The sequence below is a fragment of the Acomys minous genome, assembly GCF_964271855.1.
Source record: "Acomys minous genome assembly, chromosome: 17".
NCBI lineage: Eukaryota > Metazoa > Chordata > Mammalia > Rodentia > Muridae > Acomys > Acomys minous.
In genome coordinates this window covers 3422676-3440129 of record NC_140500.1, presented here as the reverse complement: position 1 = coordinate 3440129, position 17454 = coordinate 3422676, and the positions used below count along the sequence as shown (strand labels likewise).

Sequence of the window (17454 nt, the reverse complement as noted above, 5' to 3'; positions counted from 1 at the left end):
TATGGTCTCAGGCTTAATTTGAAAACAAAGCTTACAACATTTCTTAAATACACTTTTTTTTTTTTGAAGCTTATTCATTCTCTTTGCTGGAAGGGTGGGTGGTGGTGGGGTTTGGACTCAGAAGGTTGTATATATCCTGTATACCGTTAGGCCTAATGTGTGTGCATGCGTGTGTACACACATGTGTATGTTTGTGTACGTACATGCCTTATTCCTTTATAGTGTGTGACTCCCCTCAGTTCTTACCCAATGCCCTGGGACTCTCAGACTCCACACTAATCCGTCTGTGGCTGCCATAGAGAAATTTCAGACCCAAACTGCCCCAAAGCCAAACTCTGCATCCCCAACCCTCTGTGGTCGTCCACATCCTTGCAAGGGCAAATGCAGGGCAAAAGATGGTAGCATGTTAGACCATCGTTTCTTTTATGTCTTGTACTGAATTCGTTAGCAAGTCCTGCTGGCTGTGTATTCAGGAACATACCTGCTGGCCCCAGTCCAAGCCACTGTAGAGTGAGTAACACTCAACCTCAGGCTGTGGGGGGTGGTGCACACCTTTGATCCCAGCACTCCGGCGGCAGAAGCAGGCTGATCTCAGTGAGTTTGAGGGTAGCTTGGTCTACAAAATGAGTTCTAGGACAGACAGGGGTGTTATACAAAGAAACCCTGTCTCAAAAAATAAAGTAAAATAAAATAAAAATCACCCTGAGTATGTTACAGTAAGAAGTCATTTCCAGGACACGCTTGGTGTGCTTTATTATATACTCTGTCTTAAGACAATAAAGGACCAACTTACAGCTACAGGTATGGAGATGGCTCATTTACTACAGTGCTTGCCCTGCAGGCGTGAAGGCCTGTGCAGGACTGGTGTGGGAGGCAGCATGTGGCAGTGATGACAAAGCCCAGGATTAGGGCCTTAAAATGCCCAGGGTCTTGGGGATACTCACTCCTGCTTGCCCGTGACCAGGCACCATTCATTTCCTGTTGAAGAAAGCAAGCTGTGTGCCTAACCATCCTGAGTCCCGATGCTTGCTTTAAGCTGGGCCTCCTGAGCTTCCCTTCTATGTGGATACTCAAGAACAAAGATTTTTTAAAAAGCAGAAACAGCTGTGGTAGGCATTAAATAGACACTTCTTACATACTGGGAGTCACTAGACATGGACGAGGTGTTCTTATCAGGAGAAAGCACTTGGGATTGAGCCAAGCAACGTCAGTCTGTCCCACAGTCTCACCCCCCCCATCAGTCTGTCCCACAGCCTCACACCCCCTCCCCGTCAGTCTGTCCCACAGCCTCACCCCACATATACAGTCCCAAACCTACTGTGTTTCCTGAGTGTCAGAAAACCTATCTAGTTATTTTTAAAGGTGTATTACAAACAGGTGAGGTTTTCCTGTACACTGGGGTTGTTTATATATAACTATATGCATGTGGAGCACAGCTGTGACCCCCGTGTGGCGTTGTGTATATAAAACTATATGCATGTGGAGCACAGCTGTGACGCCCATGTGGCGTTGTGTATATATAACTATATGCATCTGGAGCACAGCTGTGACCCGTGTGTGGCGTTGGTCCTCTCCCTCCAGGCTTGAGCGTGCATCGCCTGTACCCGTGGGCCAGTAGGCTCTTCATGGGGTTCTTGGCTTGGAGTTTTTTCTTAAGTTAACGACATCCAATGCTGTGTCTTTCCATGCCGCAGGGTAAGTCAGTAGCTACTACTGCAAGCACCAGCAGTAAACCCTGTACTCACGCTGGAACTGCTCGCCCCAAGGCAGCCATTCCCTGGGGAGCGGGTGTGGAAGAGCGCAGGGGAACTTTGAGTACAGCCACAGAAAGCATGCTACTTTTGATCCAGGCTCCCTACCTACTGAGGGCATGACCAGGGTTAGCGATACTGGTTTTGACTCCTTTACAGTTGAGGGTATCTTATCAGTTCCCAGTCTCAAATCCACCAGGACTCTGGCCCAAGACTCAGTATTTTCCCTAGAGTTTCTCAAATACTCACTTCCTCTAGGAGGGGACTAATGTTAACACCTGCTGTCAAGACAAAAGGCCAAAGCTGGGCGTGGTGGCGCACGCCTTTAATCCCAGCACTTGGGAGGCAGAGGCAGGTGGATCGCTGTGAGTTTGAAGCCAGCCTGGTCTACAAAGGGAGTCCAGGACAGCCAAGGCTACACAGAGAAACCCTGTCTCAAAAAACCAAAATATATATATATATACATATATATATGTATATATGTATATGTATGTATATATATGTATATGTATATATACACACATACACACAAAAGGCCAAAAATGGATAAATAAATGCAAAGCCCCCCACACTTTAATCAGACTGTGACCCCCTACTGACCTCTGGTGCCTATACCAAGCTAGTCTCAAACCTCAGCAGCATAGCACCCTCAAGACTGGCTTGGGCCACATGAAACCCAGTCTCAAAAGATGAGCATTTAAACATCCGTATATGTAAACTCTAACATACCACCCTGTGTTTCCTTCACTTCCTGTTATCCTCAAATGGAGTTTCTAAAACTGTATTTTAATTTTGATTGTTTAAATACAAACATAACCAGTATAAACTTCTGGAGACATCATAAGGAAGACGTAAGCATTGTTTTCAAAGTAGGTGTTTATTATAAAAATTATACAAATGGAATTATTAAAAATTATTAAAGTTTAAAAATGTGTATTCTTCCAAGAAAGCATATTTTGCCTTTTACAGCTCTGACTGGCAGTGTGTCCACCATACCTACCACACAATTGAAATACAAGCATGTGACAAGACACCAGAGTCCCTATAGGGATTTTTTTTTTAATTAACTGCTGAAGTTAGACTAACAACAATAAGAATTTTCTAAAGCAAATGTAGTTCATTTTTATAATTTTTTCAGTATGCTTTATCTTCAAAACATTTTCCAAAGCCAAAACTGAGGAGGCCACCCATGACCTGAAATGTCAATAGCTAATTGCACTGTAAAGAGACCAAAAGCATCATCCAGGAAGTGGTCCCCTCACTCAAGGAGCACAACCTGGTGCTCAGAGGGAGCTGTGCAGCCCGAGGAGGAGCAGCGGAGTTGAATGGTGGTTCCCTCTGAGTTCTGGGGCACAGGCACATTGGTTACTCAAAATCATTAGCAACAACTTCAGAGTGCCAGGAAGGAAAAGGACACTACAGAGTGAGCCAGCAATCAACTTGTTGCTGACAAAATACAGTCCAGTCATCATGAGTCAACGCTGCTTTAACTGGCCCCAAGATAAAACAGCCACCATTTGGACTGTAAATAACTTACTCAGAGAAGTTGTTAGTATCTTTAATAAACAGCTATTTTCAATTACAGAAATTATTTAAATTACCACTTTAAGCACTAACGGGCAAAACAATACAGAATCCATATTGATACATTTTAGGATAGTTTGTCATTGTTTTTACTTACTTATTTTCATGTATTACATATATAGTGTTTGCTGTGTGTTCCCCTGCAGGCCAGAAGAGGGCGCCAGATCTCATTCTAGATTCTTGTGAGCCACCATGTGGTTGCTGAGAGTTGAACTCAGAACTTTGGAAGAGCAGACAGCGCTCTTAACCTCTGAGCCATCTCTCCAGCCCTGGCATTGTTTTTAAAATAAGTTGTTTAAATACTGAAAAAAATGAAAAGGTTCCTGGTCTGAGATACGAGTATGTTACTTTCCCTGAGTCAGGCCCGGCCCTATCCCTAATCTCTGCACAAAGTAAGGAAGTCCCACCACCTGCCTCCCCTCCTCAGGTTCAGAGTCAGAACTATTCAAGAAGCCATGAGAAAAACACCAAGGCTTTAAGGAGAACCGATAATTTTGGTGTATTTTATAAAACATATCCATTTATAAATCAAAAGGGAACTTCTCCAGACTGTATAAAATGAGGGGACACACCTACAACCAAGCTTTTGGTGGGTTTTCTCACCCTGTCGCTGCTGTGCATCAGGGCGCCACCCTCTCCCTGACCCCAGCTGACCCCGACTGGACAGCTGGGCGGTGCAGAGGAGAGCTCCAGGCCAGACACACCCACCAAGCCCTCAGCCCGCTACAGAAGCAGGGGCGTCCGCTCCCCAGCAGGCTGTGCCTTCTGGAAGAGCTCTGTGATGCCAGCAATGTGACCATAAAGCCTCTCCCTCAGGGGCGGGAGGTGATGGCTGGGGTCCAGAATGTTGGTCACTCTGCGTTCTCTCTCTTGCTTCCACAGCTTGTAGGGATGGGGTGGGAAAGGCGGCTGTCCCCTCTCTCTCCGAATCTGCAGTGTGATGCCACTGACCGCCAGCATCCCCCACACAGCCAGGATGATGAAGTCTGAAGGAGAGAAGTGCCCTTTGTACTCACGGGGTTTTGTGTTGAGCGTTGTTTGTTTTCAAGAATGCCTCAAGCTATAGCCCAGACTAGCCCTAAACTTGCGGCAATCCTCCTGCCTTGCCCTCCTGAATATCAAGATTATGGGCATGAGTCACCACACCTCTTATTTTTATGTATTTTTAAACTGTATGTGGTTTGTGCAGATTCCTGTGTGTGGAGGCTGCAGTGGGTGGCAGGTGAGACAGAACCTTACTGTTCTGACAGCCTCTCCCATTAAACCTGATCTGCTAGAGAGCCGGCCAGCAGGCCCCACTCTCGGAGTCACGGATGCCCGCTGTCATGTCTGCCCTTCACATGGCTTCCAGGGATCTGAGCTCGGGTCCTCGTGATGCTGAGCAAGCACTTTACCCACTGACTGCTTCCCGGCCAAGTTCTCCTCTTTCCTTTTCTCTTTTCCCTCCCTCCCCCTTTTATTCCTGTTTCCTTTTATGTTTTTAAAGATGGCAGTCTTTAGAGATGGCCTGACCTGGAACTCACTATGAGCACATGCTGGCCTCGAAGTTGTGGCAATCCTCCGGCTTCAGATCGCCGGACACTAGGAGTGCAGCGGTGTACGAACACAGCTGGCGCTGAACCGGTTAGTGAACGACAGCCCTTCCCTTCACGGGCTAACCCCAAGTCTACCTTTCCAATTCTGGACATACATCCAAACGTGAACTCCCTCACCCACAAGCCACGGTGAGGAGACACCACAGTCCTGGTGTTAAGCAGACCCACTATAGGCATCCAGAAAGTTGAAGTGGGTGGTGAAAGTTGCCTGTGTGGTTCCCCGGAGCCGCAGCCTTACATGTGCAGCACCCATAGACGCAGCTGCCCTACAGAGCCACAGCCTTACGTGTGCAGTGTCCATAGACGCAGCTGCCCCACAGAGCCACAGCCTTACGTGTGCAGTGTCCATAGACGCAGCTGCCCTACAGAGCCGCAGCCTTACGTGTGCAGTGTCCATAGACGCGGCTGCCCTACAGAGCCACAGCCTTAGAAGGATGAATGCCCAGCACTTTAGACATCTGGGTCCTCTGCTTATTGGCAGAGCACTCTCATGGCATCAGTACCAGTTCCTCTTTCAGCCCCCAAGTGATGCATATGTGCCCCTGTCAGGGTGGGTAGGCAGCCCCGGGTGATGTGTATGTGCCCCTGTCAGGGTGGGTAGGCAGCCCCGGGTGATGCGTATGTGCCCGTCAGGGTGGGTAGGCAGCCCCGGGTGATGCGCATGTGCCCGTCAGGGTGGGTAGGCAGCCCTGGGTGATGTGTATGTGCCCCTGTCAGGGTGGGTAGGCAGCCCTGGGTGATGCGTATGTGCCCATCAGGGTGGGTAGGCAGCCTACCCATTTGACTCGAGTCTTACCGTTGGTCTGGAGAGGGGCTCTGATGAAGGCCCCACGGAAATCTGTGTTGAGAGCTCTTCTGAGGACGTTCAGAGTGATGTAGGAGAGGCTCGTGAACAGGTAACTGTCGATAGCCAGCACCACAGAGTAGGAGCCCACGATCCCACAAGCCAGGATGTTCAGCTGTGAAAGGGCAGAGTGGGCAGGTGTCACCCAGAGACTCCAGCCTTCACGGCAGCCTTGTGCCTCTGCACCGACAAGGGCCACTGAGAAGGTAGGGCGAGACGGCCTTCCACATCTGTAATGCGCTCTTTTCTGTCCCTTGAGAATTCCATACAGTGTCTTTTCATCATATTCCTTCCTGTCCTCTAGTGCCTCCTGACTGCCCCTACACACACCCACACACACACACACACACACACACACACACACCACACACACACCCACACACACCCACACACCACAGTTCCTGCCACACTGTTCAAGCTGTCAAAATACGGCTGGCTAGTGGTTCAGAGCACTTCCTGCTCTTGCAGGGGACCCAGCGCCCACATGGGCAATCACAGCCGTCCTTCCCTATAGCTCTAGGGGGTCTGACACCCTCTTCTGGCCTCTAAGGGTACCAAGCACGCACAAGATACACAGCCTCCTTAGAGTGTGGCCTGGCTCCCACTGCTGGGTGCTGACACTCTGAGGGCCTGGGGGCTACACAGATCCCTGACAGGCAGGGATAAGGGAAGGGCCCACCGGCAAAGTGAGGATGGCCTGCAGGTTTTTTCTCCCTCAGCGAGGCCCCCTTCTGGCTGACCAGTCTAGGCTGGTCAGAGCATGCTTACCTGAAGCTGTGGCCTATAGCTCCCCTTTCTTTGTTTAAGTTGATCAGTCCAAAATTAGGAAAGGGGACCCCAGCCCTCCGGAACTGAGATCAGGGAAGGAGACCCCCAGCTCTCTGGAACTGAGATCAGGGAAGGGGACCCCCCAGGCATCCAAAACTAAGATCAGGGAAGGGGACCCCCAGCCCTCCGGAACTGAGATTAGGGAAGGGGACCCCAGCCCTCCACAACTGAGATCAGGGAAGGGGACCCCCAGCCCTCCGAAACTCAGATGGGCTCAGTTTCCCCGTCCACACTGGGGTGTCAGTGTCTTTGTGTGGGGTCTGCATGCACTTTCACTCTCAATAAAACTTGCTTTCTTTCATGGTTGGAGAAAGCAGACCTGACCTGAGACCCCCTAGGTTACAACTCTGAAGGAGAACAAGGTCACTTGGTGACCACAGCGCCTCCCGGGTGAATAACCCACAGAAAGGACTGGGTGCTGCTTCCTGGGGGCTGGGAGGCCGTGCGAGCGGGAGAGCCCGCTGCAGGGAAGCACTCACTATTCTCAGGCATCCCATGAAGATGACTGGGACGAGCAAGTCGATGCAAGAGAACGTCACCCAGAACACTCCATCGTCACGGAACGCACTGAGGTTTCCTGGGAAGGCAGAGAAGTCACAAAGGAACAAGATGTTCACACGCTAACTTTCACTGTCCTGGTGTCTGGACACAGACACTCACGAGACTTAAAGCGACAGCCAGGGAGTACGCTGGCAACTCGACCCACGCTTTTGTTGTCATTTAATGGTCAATATAGTCCACACACCTGCTTTTGTTTGTTTTTCCAAGACAGGGTTTCTCTGCGTAGCCCTGGCTGTCCTGAAACTCACTCTGCAGACCAGGCTGGCCTCAGACTCGGAGATCTGCCTGCCTCTCCTGGGATTAAAAATGTGTGCAGCCGGTGTCCCTATGGCAGGGACATCTGTCATCCACATGCAGCAATCAACAAGAATCAGGGCTGCTTTTGTGTGTAGAAGAATCCAGGACCCAAACCAGAAAAGTGTTTCAGTTTTCTTTAAGGGAGTTGCTAAAAGTGTCAGGAACTTCTAATGAAAGTTTAGGGGCAAAATTTCATGGATTTTTAATACCTTAAAGTAGAAAGGAAGGAATGGTTTTGTGGCTTTCTGTAGTTACTGTGTAGAGACAGGCACTGGAGAATAAAAAACAAAAGACTTTTGTTTAAAAAAAGTGTGTGCAGCCACACCTGGCTAACATGATCCCTTTTTAAGGGCACTTTCCAGAAGGCGTGAGGGACCTAGAGGGTAAGGTGGAGAGGCTGCCCTAGGCTGGTCTCCATCATTGGCTCTGTGGCTCTGGCCTGACCCTTACCCTCTAAGCAGGAAGACGACCGGGGTGGGGGGGTGAGGGGGTGGGGGGAATGTGTGGGCCACTGTGTGGTAGCTCCCACTCAGCCCTCTAGCTCTAAACCTTCAGGATCTGTAGTGGGGGACCCCACAGGCGATACTCAGAGTTAAGCAGCGAGCTCAATCTGAGATTTGAACCCCTAACCCAATTCCTGCCATGAAGATGTACAGGATGGAGCAGAGCGAGTTTACGCGCTTGAGCACTCTCGGCGACTACAGATCAGCGGACAACACATGTGGGTGACCCAGAGCTAGGTGAGGCCTTCTCTATACACTAGCTTTTAAGGTACAGACGCCTGTTCTCCTAGATAATTGGGAGGCTAAGGGAGGAGAATCTCTGAATTTGAGGCCAGCTCGGTCTACACAATGAGTCCAAGCTACCAGAACTATACAGTGAGACCCTGTCTCAAAAAAAAAAAAAGTAAAATCGTTAAAATTTTAAAGGGAGCTATGGCGTTGAGAAGGATCAGCATCCAGCCACCGCCTGATGACTGGGGTCCACACCACACCATAGAAGAAAAGTGACTCAGGAAGTTACCTGTGACATCCAACACCTCCTCCGCCATACTCTTAAACACACACTAAATTAAGTGGTTGACAGTATTTTTAGAGCAAGCCAAGAACACATGCCCATTTAATACTGACACTCATGAGCGGGGCTCCTACACCTGAACACACGTGCATCCTGGAGAGAGGCTCGGACTGGGGACACCACATTTGCTGAGAGCCATGCTGCACTTGGGTTGCTCTACAAATCACATACAGAAATGTAGCTCCTTTGCCATCACAAGCTCCTTACAACATGCGGCCACTGCTGTGCCCTATGTCCCGACACCTACCTTCACTGTAACAGAAGCCCAGAAAGCTAGCCCTGGGGACATGCCAAATTCCCCTAGGCGGGGCTCTGCGTGGGCCTTCTCTTCTGAATCAGGCCATCTCCGCAAGTGCCATGGCTCTTCAGAAGGCAGAGATAAGCAGCACACTGTGGGACCTGGATCCCACAGCCTCAGAAGCCTAACTAAAGCCCTCACAGAGCATGAGTCAGCGTCTCCTACCCAGAGGGCTGAAGAAAGCCGCAGAAGAGACAAGGAACCCCAGAACGAGTCCAACACACAGCATGCAGAGCGTGAGGATCCCAAATCGCCACCACAAGGCCACCAGGAGGGCTCCACCAACGCTGCCGGCTACAGCTGTGAGGACCAGGCGAACTGCACGAGGGAGACAACACAGCAGCAGGTTACAACCTAAGCTTCGGCCTGTGTGCTGTGATACCACACTCACCATCACACCACTGTCTGCACACCAGCCACACCGTCATCTACACTCATTGTCACACCACTGTCTGCACACCAGCCACACCGTCATCTACACTCACCGTCACACCACTGTCTGCACACCAGCCACACCGTCATCTACACTCACCGTCACACCACTGTCTGCACACCAGCCGCACCGTCATCTACACTCACCGTCACACCACTGTCTGCACACCAGCCGCACCGTCATCTACACTCACCGTCACACCACTGTCTGCACACCAGCCGCACCGTCATCTACACTCACCGTCACACCACTGTCTGCACACTCAGCCACACCGTCATCTACACTCACCGTCACACCACTGTCTGCACACTCAGCCACACCGTCATCTACACTCACCGTCACACCACTGTCTGCACACTCAGCCGCACCGTCATCTACACTCACCGTCACACCACTGTCTGCACACTCAGCCACACCGTCATCTACACTCATTGTCACACCACTGTCTGCACACCAGCCGCACCGTCATCTACACTCACCGTCACACCACTGTCTGCACACTCAGCCGCACCGTCATCTACACTCACCGTCACACCACTGTCTGCACACCAGCCGCACCATCATCTACACTCACCGTCACACCACTGTCTGCACACTCAGCCGCACCATCATCTACACTCACCGTCACACCACTGTCTGCACACCAGCCGCACCGTCATCTACACTCACCATCACACCACTGTCTGCACACCAGCCGCACCATCATCTACACTCACCGTCACACCACTGTCTGCACACCAGCCGCACCATCATCTACACTCACCGTCACACCACTGTCTGCACACCAGCCGCACCGTCATCTACACTCATTGTCACACCACTGTCTGCACACCAGCCACACCGTCATCTACACTCACCGTCACACCACTGTCTGCACACTCAGCCACACCGTCATCTACACTCACCGTCACACCACTGTCTGCACACCAGCCGCACCGTCATCTACACTCACCGTCACACCACTGTCTGCACACTCAGCCGCACCATCATCTACACTCACCGTCACACCACTGTCTGCACACCAGCCGCACCGTCATCTACACTCACCGTCACACCACTGTCTGCACACTCAGCCACACCGTCATCTACACTCACCGTCACACCACTGTCTGCACACCAGCCACACCGTCATCTACACTCACCGTCACACCACTGTCTGCACACTCAGCCACACCGTCATCTACACTCACCGTCACACCACTGTCTGCACACTCAGCCACACCGTCATCTACACTCACCGTCACACCACTGTCTGCACACCAGCCATACCGTCATCTACACTCACCGTCACACCACTGTCTGCACACTCAGCCGCACCATCATCTACACTCACCGTCACACCACTGTCTGCACACCAGCCGCACCGTCATCTACACTCACCGTCACACCACTGTCTGCACACCAGCCGCACCGTCATCTACACTCACCGTCACACCACTGTCTGCACACTCAGCCGCACCGTCATCTACACTCACCGTCACACCACTGTCTGCACACCAGCCGCACCGTCATCTACACTCATTGTCACACCACTGTCTGCACACTCAGCCACACCGTCATCTACACTCACCGTCACACCACTGTCTGCACACCAGCCGCACCGTCATCTACACTCACCGTCACACCACTGTCTGCACACTCAGCCGCACCGTCATCTACACTCACCGTCACACCACTGTCTGCACACTCAGCCACACCGTCATCTACACTCACCGTCACACCACTGTCTGCACACTCAGCCGCACCGTCATCTACACTCACCGTCACACCACTGTCTGCACACTCAGCCACACCGTCATCTACACTCATTGTCACACCACTGTCTGCACACCAGCCGCACCGTCATCTACACTCACCGTCACACCACTGTCTGCACACTCAGCCGCACCGTCATCTACACTCACCGTCACACCACTGTCTGCACACCAGCCGCACCATCATCTACACTCACCGTCACACCACTGTCTGCACACTCAGCCGCACCATCATCTACACTCACCGTCACACCACTGTCTGCACACCAGCCGCACCGTCATCTACACTCACCGTCACACCACTGTCTGCACACCAGCCGCACCGTCATCTACACTCACCGTCACACCACTGTCTGCACACTCAGCCACACCGTCATCTACACTCATTGTCACACCACTGTCTGCACACCAGCCGCACCGTCATCTACACTCACCGTCACACCACTGTCTGCACACTCAGCCGCACCGTCATCTACACTCACCGTCACACCACTGTCTGCACACCAGCCGCACCATCATCTACACTCACCGTCACACCACTGTCTGCACACTCAGCCGCACCATCATCTACACTCACCGTCACACCACTGTCTGCACACCAGCCGCACCGTCATCTACACTCACCGTCACACCACTGTCTGCACACCAGCCGCACCGTCATCTACACTCACCGTCACACCACTGTCTGCACACCAGCCGCACCATCATCTACACTCACCGTCACACCACTGTCTGCACACCAGCCGCACCGTCATCTACACTCATTGTCACACCACTGTCTGCACACCAGCCACACCGTCATCTACACTCACCGTCACACCACTGTCTGCACACTCAGCCACACCGTCATCTACACTCACCGTCACACCACTGTCTGCACACCAGCCGCACCGTCATCTACACTCACCGTCACACCACTGTCTGCACACTCAGCCGCACCATCATCTACACTCACCGTCACACCACTGTCTGCACACCAGCCACACCGTCATCTACACTCACCGTCACACCACTGTCTGCACACTCAGCCACACCGTCATCTACACTCACCGTCACACCACTGTCTGCACACCAGCCACACCGTCATCTACACTCACCGTCACACCACTGTCTGCACACTCAGCCACACCGTCATCTACACTCACCGTCACACCACTGTCTGCACACTCAGCCACACCGTCATCTACACTCACCGTCACACCACTGTCTGCACACCAGCCGCACCGTCATCTACACTCACCATCACACCACTGTCTGCACACTCAGCCGCACCATCATCTACACTCACCGTCACACCACTGTCTGCACACTCAGCCGCACCATCATCTACACTCACCGTCACACCACTGTCTGCACACCAGCCGCACCGTCATCTACACTCACCGTCACACCACTGTCTGCACACCAGCCGCACCGTCATCTACACTCACCGTCACACCACTGTCTGCACACTCAGCCGCACCGTCATCTACACTCACCGTCACACCACTGTCTGCACACCAGCCGCACCGTCATCTACACTCATTGTCACACCACTGTCTGCACACTCAGCCACACCGTCATCTACACTCACCGTCACACCACTGTCTGCACACCAGCCGCACCGTCATCTACACTCACCGTCACACCACTGTCTGCACACTCAGCCGCACCGTCATCTACACTCACCGTCACACCACTGTCTGCACACCAGCCGCACCGTCATCTACACTCATTGTCACACCACTGTCTGCACACCAGCCACACCGTCATCTACACTCACCGTCACACCACTGTCTGCACACCAGCCGCACCGTCATCTACACTCATTGTCACACCACTGTCTGCACACCAGCCACACCGTCATCTACACTCACCGTCACACCACTGTCTGCACACTCAGCCACACCGTCATCTACACTCACCGTCACACCACTGTCTGCACACCAGCTGCACCATCATCTACACTCACCGTCACACCACTGTCTGCACACTCAGCCGCACCGTCATCTACACTCACCGTCACACCACTGTCTGCACACCAGCCGCACCGTCATCTACACTCACCGTCACACCACTGTCTGCACACTCAGCCACACCGTCATCTACACTCACCGTCACACCACTGTCTGCACACCAGCCGCACCGTCATCTACACTCACCGTCACACCACTGTCTGCACACCAGCCGCACCGTCATCTACACTCACCGTCACACCACTGTCTGCACACCAGCCGCACCGTCATCTACACTCACCGTCACACCACTGTCTGCACACCAGCCGCACCGTCATCTACACTCACCGTCACACCACTGTCTGCACACTCAGCCGCACCGTCATCTACACTCACCGTCACACCACTGTCTGCACACCAGCCGCACCGTCATCTACACTCATTGTCACACCACTGTCTGCACACTCAGCCACACCGTCATCTACACTCACCGTCACACCACTGTCTGCACACTCAGCCACACCGTCATCTACACTCACCGTCACACCACTGTCTGCACACCAGCCGCACTGTCATCTACACTCACCGTCACACCACTGTCTGCACACCCAGTTACACCGTCATCTACACTCACCGTCATACCTCACCGACGTCAGTCTGGTGATCAGGATGTAGAAGAAGAACCCCAGGAAGATGAAGCCAATGAAGAATAATTCTAGAAGGAATCAGATGAAAACCTATGTCAGGCGTCTTCACTATGCAACAGAGGCATCTAATTTACAAGTCTGGAGCTAGAGCGCATAGAATTCATACAGCATGGCTGTTCCCAGAAGAAATGGTTATCTGAAAGGCAGGGAAACCCCAAGAGTCTCGGGTAAAGTCCTTTATTATTAACAAACAATGAATTACTCGGCAACAGCATTAGGTACTGACTGCACTTGCCTGTGCTATGCCTGTTACATAATGTGATGGTTATGTGCTAATTTCATAATTCCTATACTAGGCTTCTTTCTTCTTGTTCTTCTTCTTCCTTCTTCTTCTCCTCTTCCTCTTCCTCCTCCTCCCCTTTCAAAAAAGGCTCTCCTTTATTTATGTACCCCAGGCTAGCCTCAGACTCATGATCCTTCTGCCTCAGCTTTCCAAAATCTAGGATTACAGGACTGTGCCACTATAACATGCCTTGGTTTTTGTTTTGTTTTGTTTTGTTTTGCTTAATGGGGGTGAGCTTGTGAGGCCACAACATACCTTTGTTGTTGTGTGTTTAATAGGGGTGAGCTTGTGAGGCCAGAGGCCAGAGGCCAGCTCAGGCGTTAGTCCTTGCCTTTCACCCTTTGAGGCATGCCATGTTCTGCTGCTCATTTGCCCACCTGCTTAGCTGGCCCCAGAGCTGCTGGCCTTCTCCTTTCTCCACATCCCACCTTGTCTCATGGACACACGCTACCACACCCACTACCACACCCACTACCACACCCACTACCACACCCACTACCACACCCACTACCACACCCACTACCACTACATGGGCCCTGGGGTTTGAACTCAGGTCCTTACACACAGCCATATCCCCAGCCCTTTGTTTTCCCTTTGCATATACTGCCAAACACACCACCCTCCGCTGTCCCCAGGCCTCTGTTTTCTACTTGAAAAACTTGTGTCTACTCTGAAAGGAGGCACTAAATAACAATGGTCAGATAAACAAAAACAAAGCTGAGAGATGAGGCGGTGAGGAAGGAGGAGACTTTCCTATCGTCCCTTCACCCACTGAAGTCTTTGTGGCCTGAGCCCACAGATAACCTTGTTTCCCAAAAGCAAATCTAACCTTGATGAGGAGGACGCAGCTCTGCCATTTTCTCAAGTTCTCCCCAGTTGTTACAGAACACTGTATCTCAACATGGAAACAGTTTGAGGACTTCCCACAGGATAGCAATTGGACTCCCAGTTTGTAATCATAGAGGACCGACTCCTCCCACAATTCTTTCTTACCAATTAAGCAAGAAGAAAGATCATGTGAAAAGGAAAGGGGGAAACCTGAAACTTCAAACCCGGTCAGAGCGGGCTCCCAGGCAGCTGCAGGGCTCAGCCTCACAGCCTGGGGCTTCAGCGAGGGCTAAGTGAAAGCATTACATAAGAGGCAGTGCGGAAGTCCCACCCACTTCCTGCCCCAGGCACCTGTGCCCTTCTCAGGCTACAAGCTCCATGCTGAACAGGTTCCAGATCACTGCTCACCACAAGGCCAGCCTGGTCTCTACCAGATCGAGCCTACTGCTGTCCCCAAACCCAGACAGCTGTCCAGCTGTCACCAATCAGCCATCTCCAGCTGGCTAGCAGACGGAACAATCTGAGCTCCGCCATACAACCCACGCTGCACTCTGCTGCTGAGATCGGGAGAAAACGCAGCCACAGAAATCTGTGAACAGCGGGGACGTCCTCACAGCCCGGCAGCAGGAGACACAGCATAAGGTGCAGAATGCGGGGCTATGTGGGAAACGGTACCTGTTTTCCAGAATCTGTGTCCAAAGAAACAAACGAAGAGCCCAAGCACGGCAGACAGAGTGGAGAACACTTTGGTAGATACTCTTCCTTAAAAATATAATAAATAAAGATTAGTGGATAAATGCATGTGTGTATTAGTTAAGAGGCAGAGCAGGGGAGAACGGAGTGAACTGCTTGAGACTCATTTGCTGCACACAAGCTCGTTGCTCTTAGACATAGCCCTGTTCCCCTAATGAGCTCTCTATGCAGGCAGTCGCTACCAATGGCTGCTCTTTATAACAGAGAGAACCAGACAAGGCGTGCTCCTGACAAAGGCCTCCCCCCCCACCCCCCACGGTGCTTCTTTAGGAAGGGTGTGGCAGAATGCGTGCCCAAAACACGCCTGGTTCTTCACAAAATAAACTGCAAGGAGAAAAAGTGGGCCAAGTTGGTTAAAGGAAATTCATGAGACATTTGAACCAAACATAGATGTCATCTGCCTGTCACAGCCCTCTGTGGTGACGCATGCCTGTCACAGCTGCCCTCTGTGGTGACGCATGCCTGTCACAGCAGCCCTCTGTGGTGATCCCTGCCTGTCACACCAGCCCTCTGTGGTGATCCCTGCCTGTCACACCAGCCCTCTGTGGTGACACATGCCTGTCACAGCAGCCCTCTGTAGTGATCCCTGCCTGTCACACCAGCCCTCTGTAGTGACGCATGCCTGTCACAGAAGCCCTCTGTAGTGACGCATGCCTGTCACAGCTGCCCTCTGTAGTGACGCATGCCTGTCACAGCTGCCCTCTGTAGTGACGCATGCCTGTCACACCAGCCCTCTGTGGTGATCCCTGCCTGTCACACCAGCCCTCTGTGGTGATCCCTGCCTGTCACACCAGCCCTCTGTAGTGACGCATGCCTGTCACAGCAGCCCTCTGTGGTGATCCCTGCCTGTCACACCAGCCCTCTGTGGTGATCCCTGCCTGTCACACCAGCCCTCTGTAGTGACGCATGCCTGTCACACCAGCCCTCTGTGGTGATCCCTGCCTGTCACACCAGCCCTCTGTAGTGACGCATGCCTGTCACACCAGCCCTCTGTGGTGATCCCTGCCTGTCACAGCTGCCCTCTGTGGTGATCCCTGCCTGTCACACCAGCCCTCTGTGGTGATCCCTGCCTGTCACAGCAGCCCTCTGTGGTGATCCCTGCCTGTCACAGCAGCCCTCTGTAGTGACGCATGCCTGTCACACCAGCCCTCTGTAGTGATGCATGCCTGTCACACCAGCCCTCTGTGGTGATCCCTGCCTGTCACAGCTGCCCTCTGTGGTGATCCCTGCCTGTCACACCAGCCCTCTGTGGTGATCCCTGCCTGTCACAGCAGCCCTCTGTAGTGACGCATGCCTGTCACACCAGCCCTCTGTAGTGATGCATGCCTGTCACACCAGCCCTCTGTGGTGATCCCTGCCTGTCACAGCAGCCCTCTGTGGTGATCCCTGCCTGTCACAGCTGCCCTCTGTAGTGACGCATGCCTGTCACAGCAGCCCTCTGTGGTGATCCCTGCCTGTCACAGCTGCCCTCTGTGGTGATCCCTGCCTGTCACACCAGCCCTCTGTGGTGACGCATGCCTGTCACAGCTGCCCTCTGTAGTGATGCCTGCCTGTCACAGCTGCCCTCTGTGGTGATGCCTGCCTGTCACACCAGCCCTCTGTAGTGACGCCTGCCTGTCACAGCTGCCCTCTGTGGTGACGCCTGCCTGTCACACCAGCCCTCTGTAGTGACGCCTGCCTGTCACACCAGCCCTCTGTGGTGATCCCCGCCTGTCACAGCAGCCCTCTGTGGTGATCCCCGCCTGTCACAGCAGCCCTCTGTGGTGATCCCTGCCTGTCACAGCAGTCCTCTGTGGTGATCCCTGCCTGTCACAGCAGTCCTCTGTGGTGATCCCTGACTGTCACAGCAGCCCTCTGTGGTGATCCCTGCCTGTCACAGCTGCCCTCTGTGGTGATCCCTGCCTGTCACAGCAGTCCTCTGTGGTGA

At 52.6% G+C, this 17454-nt stretch overlaps 1 protein-coding gene across 2 annotated transcripts in view; it reads right to left on the bottom strand.

Moving 5' to 3' along the window:
* Positions 1–2609: 2609 nt before the first annotated feature.
* Positions 2610–17454, bottom strand: part of TM7SF3 (transmembrane 7 superfamily member 3) — a 32671-nt gene continuing 17826 nt past the window's right edge. Inside the window, exons 7-12 of one of the 2 annotated variants that reach the window (XM_084766581.1) lie at positions 15450–15536; positions 13591–13671; positions 9001–9153; positions 7082–7179; positions 5727–5889; positions 2610–4321 (exon numbers count right to left, since the gene is read on the bottom strand). In XM_084766581.1, coding sequence (XP_084622707.1) covers positions 4059–4321; positions 5727–5889; positions 7082–7179; positions 9001–9153; positions 13591–13671; positions 15450–15536 — 845 coding nt within the window. In that variant the 3' untranslated portion in view covers positions 2610–4058. The remainder of the gene's footprint in view (positions 4322–5726; positions 5890–7081; positions 7180–9000; positions 9154–13590; positions 13672–15449; positions 15537–17454) is intronic. The other variant, XM_084766582.1, reaches the window with a different exon arrangement.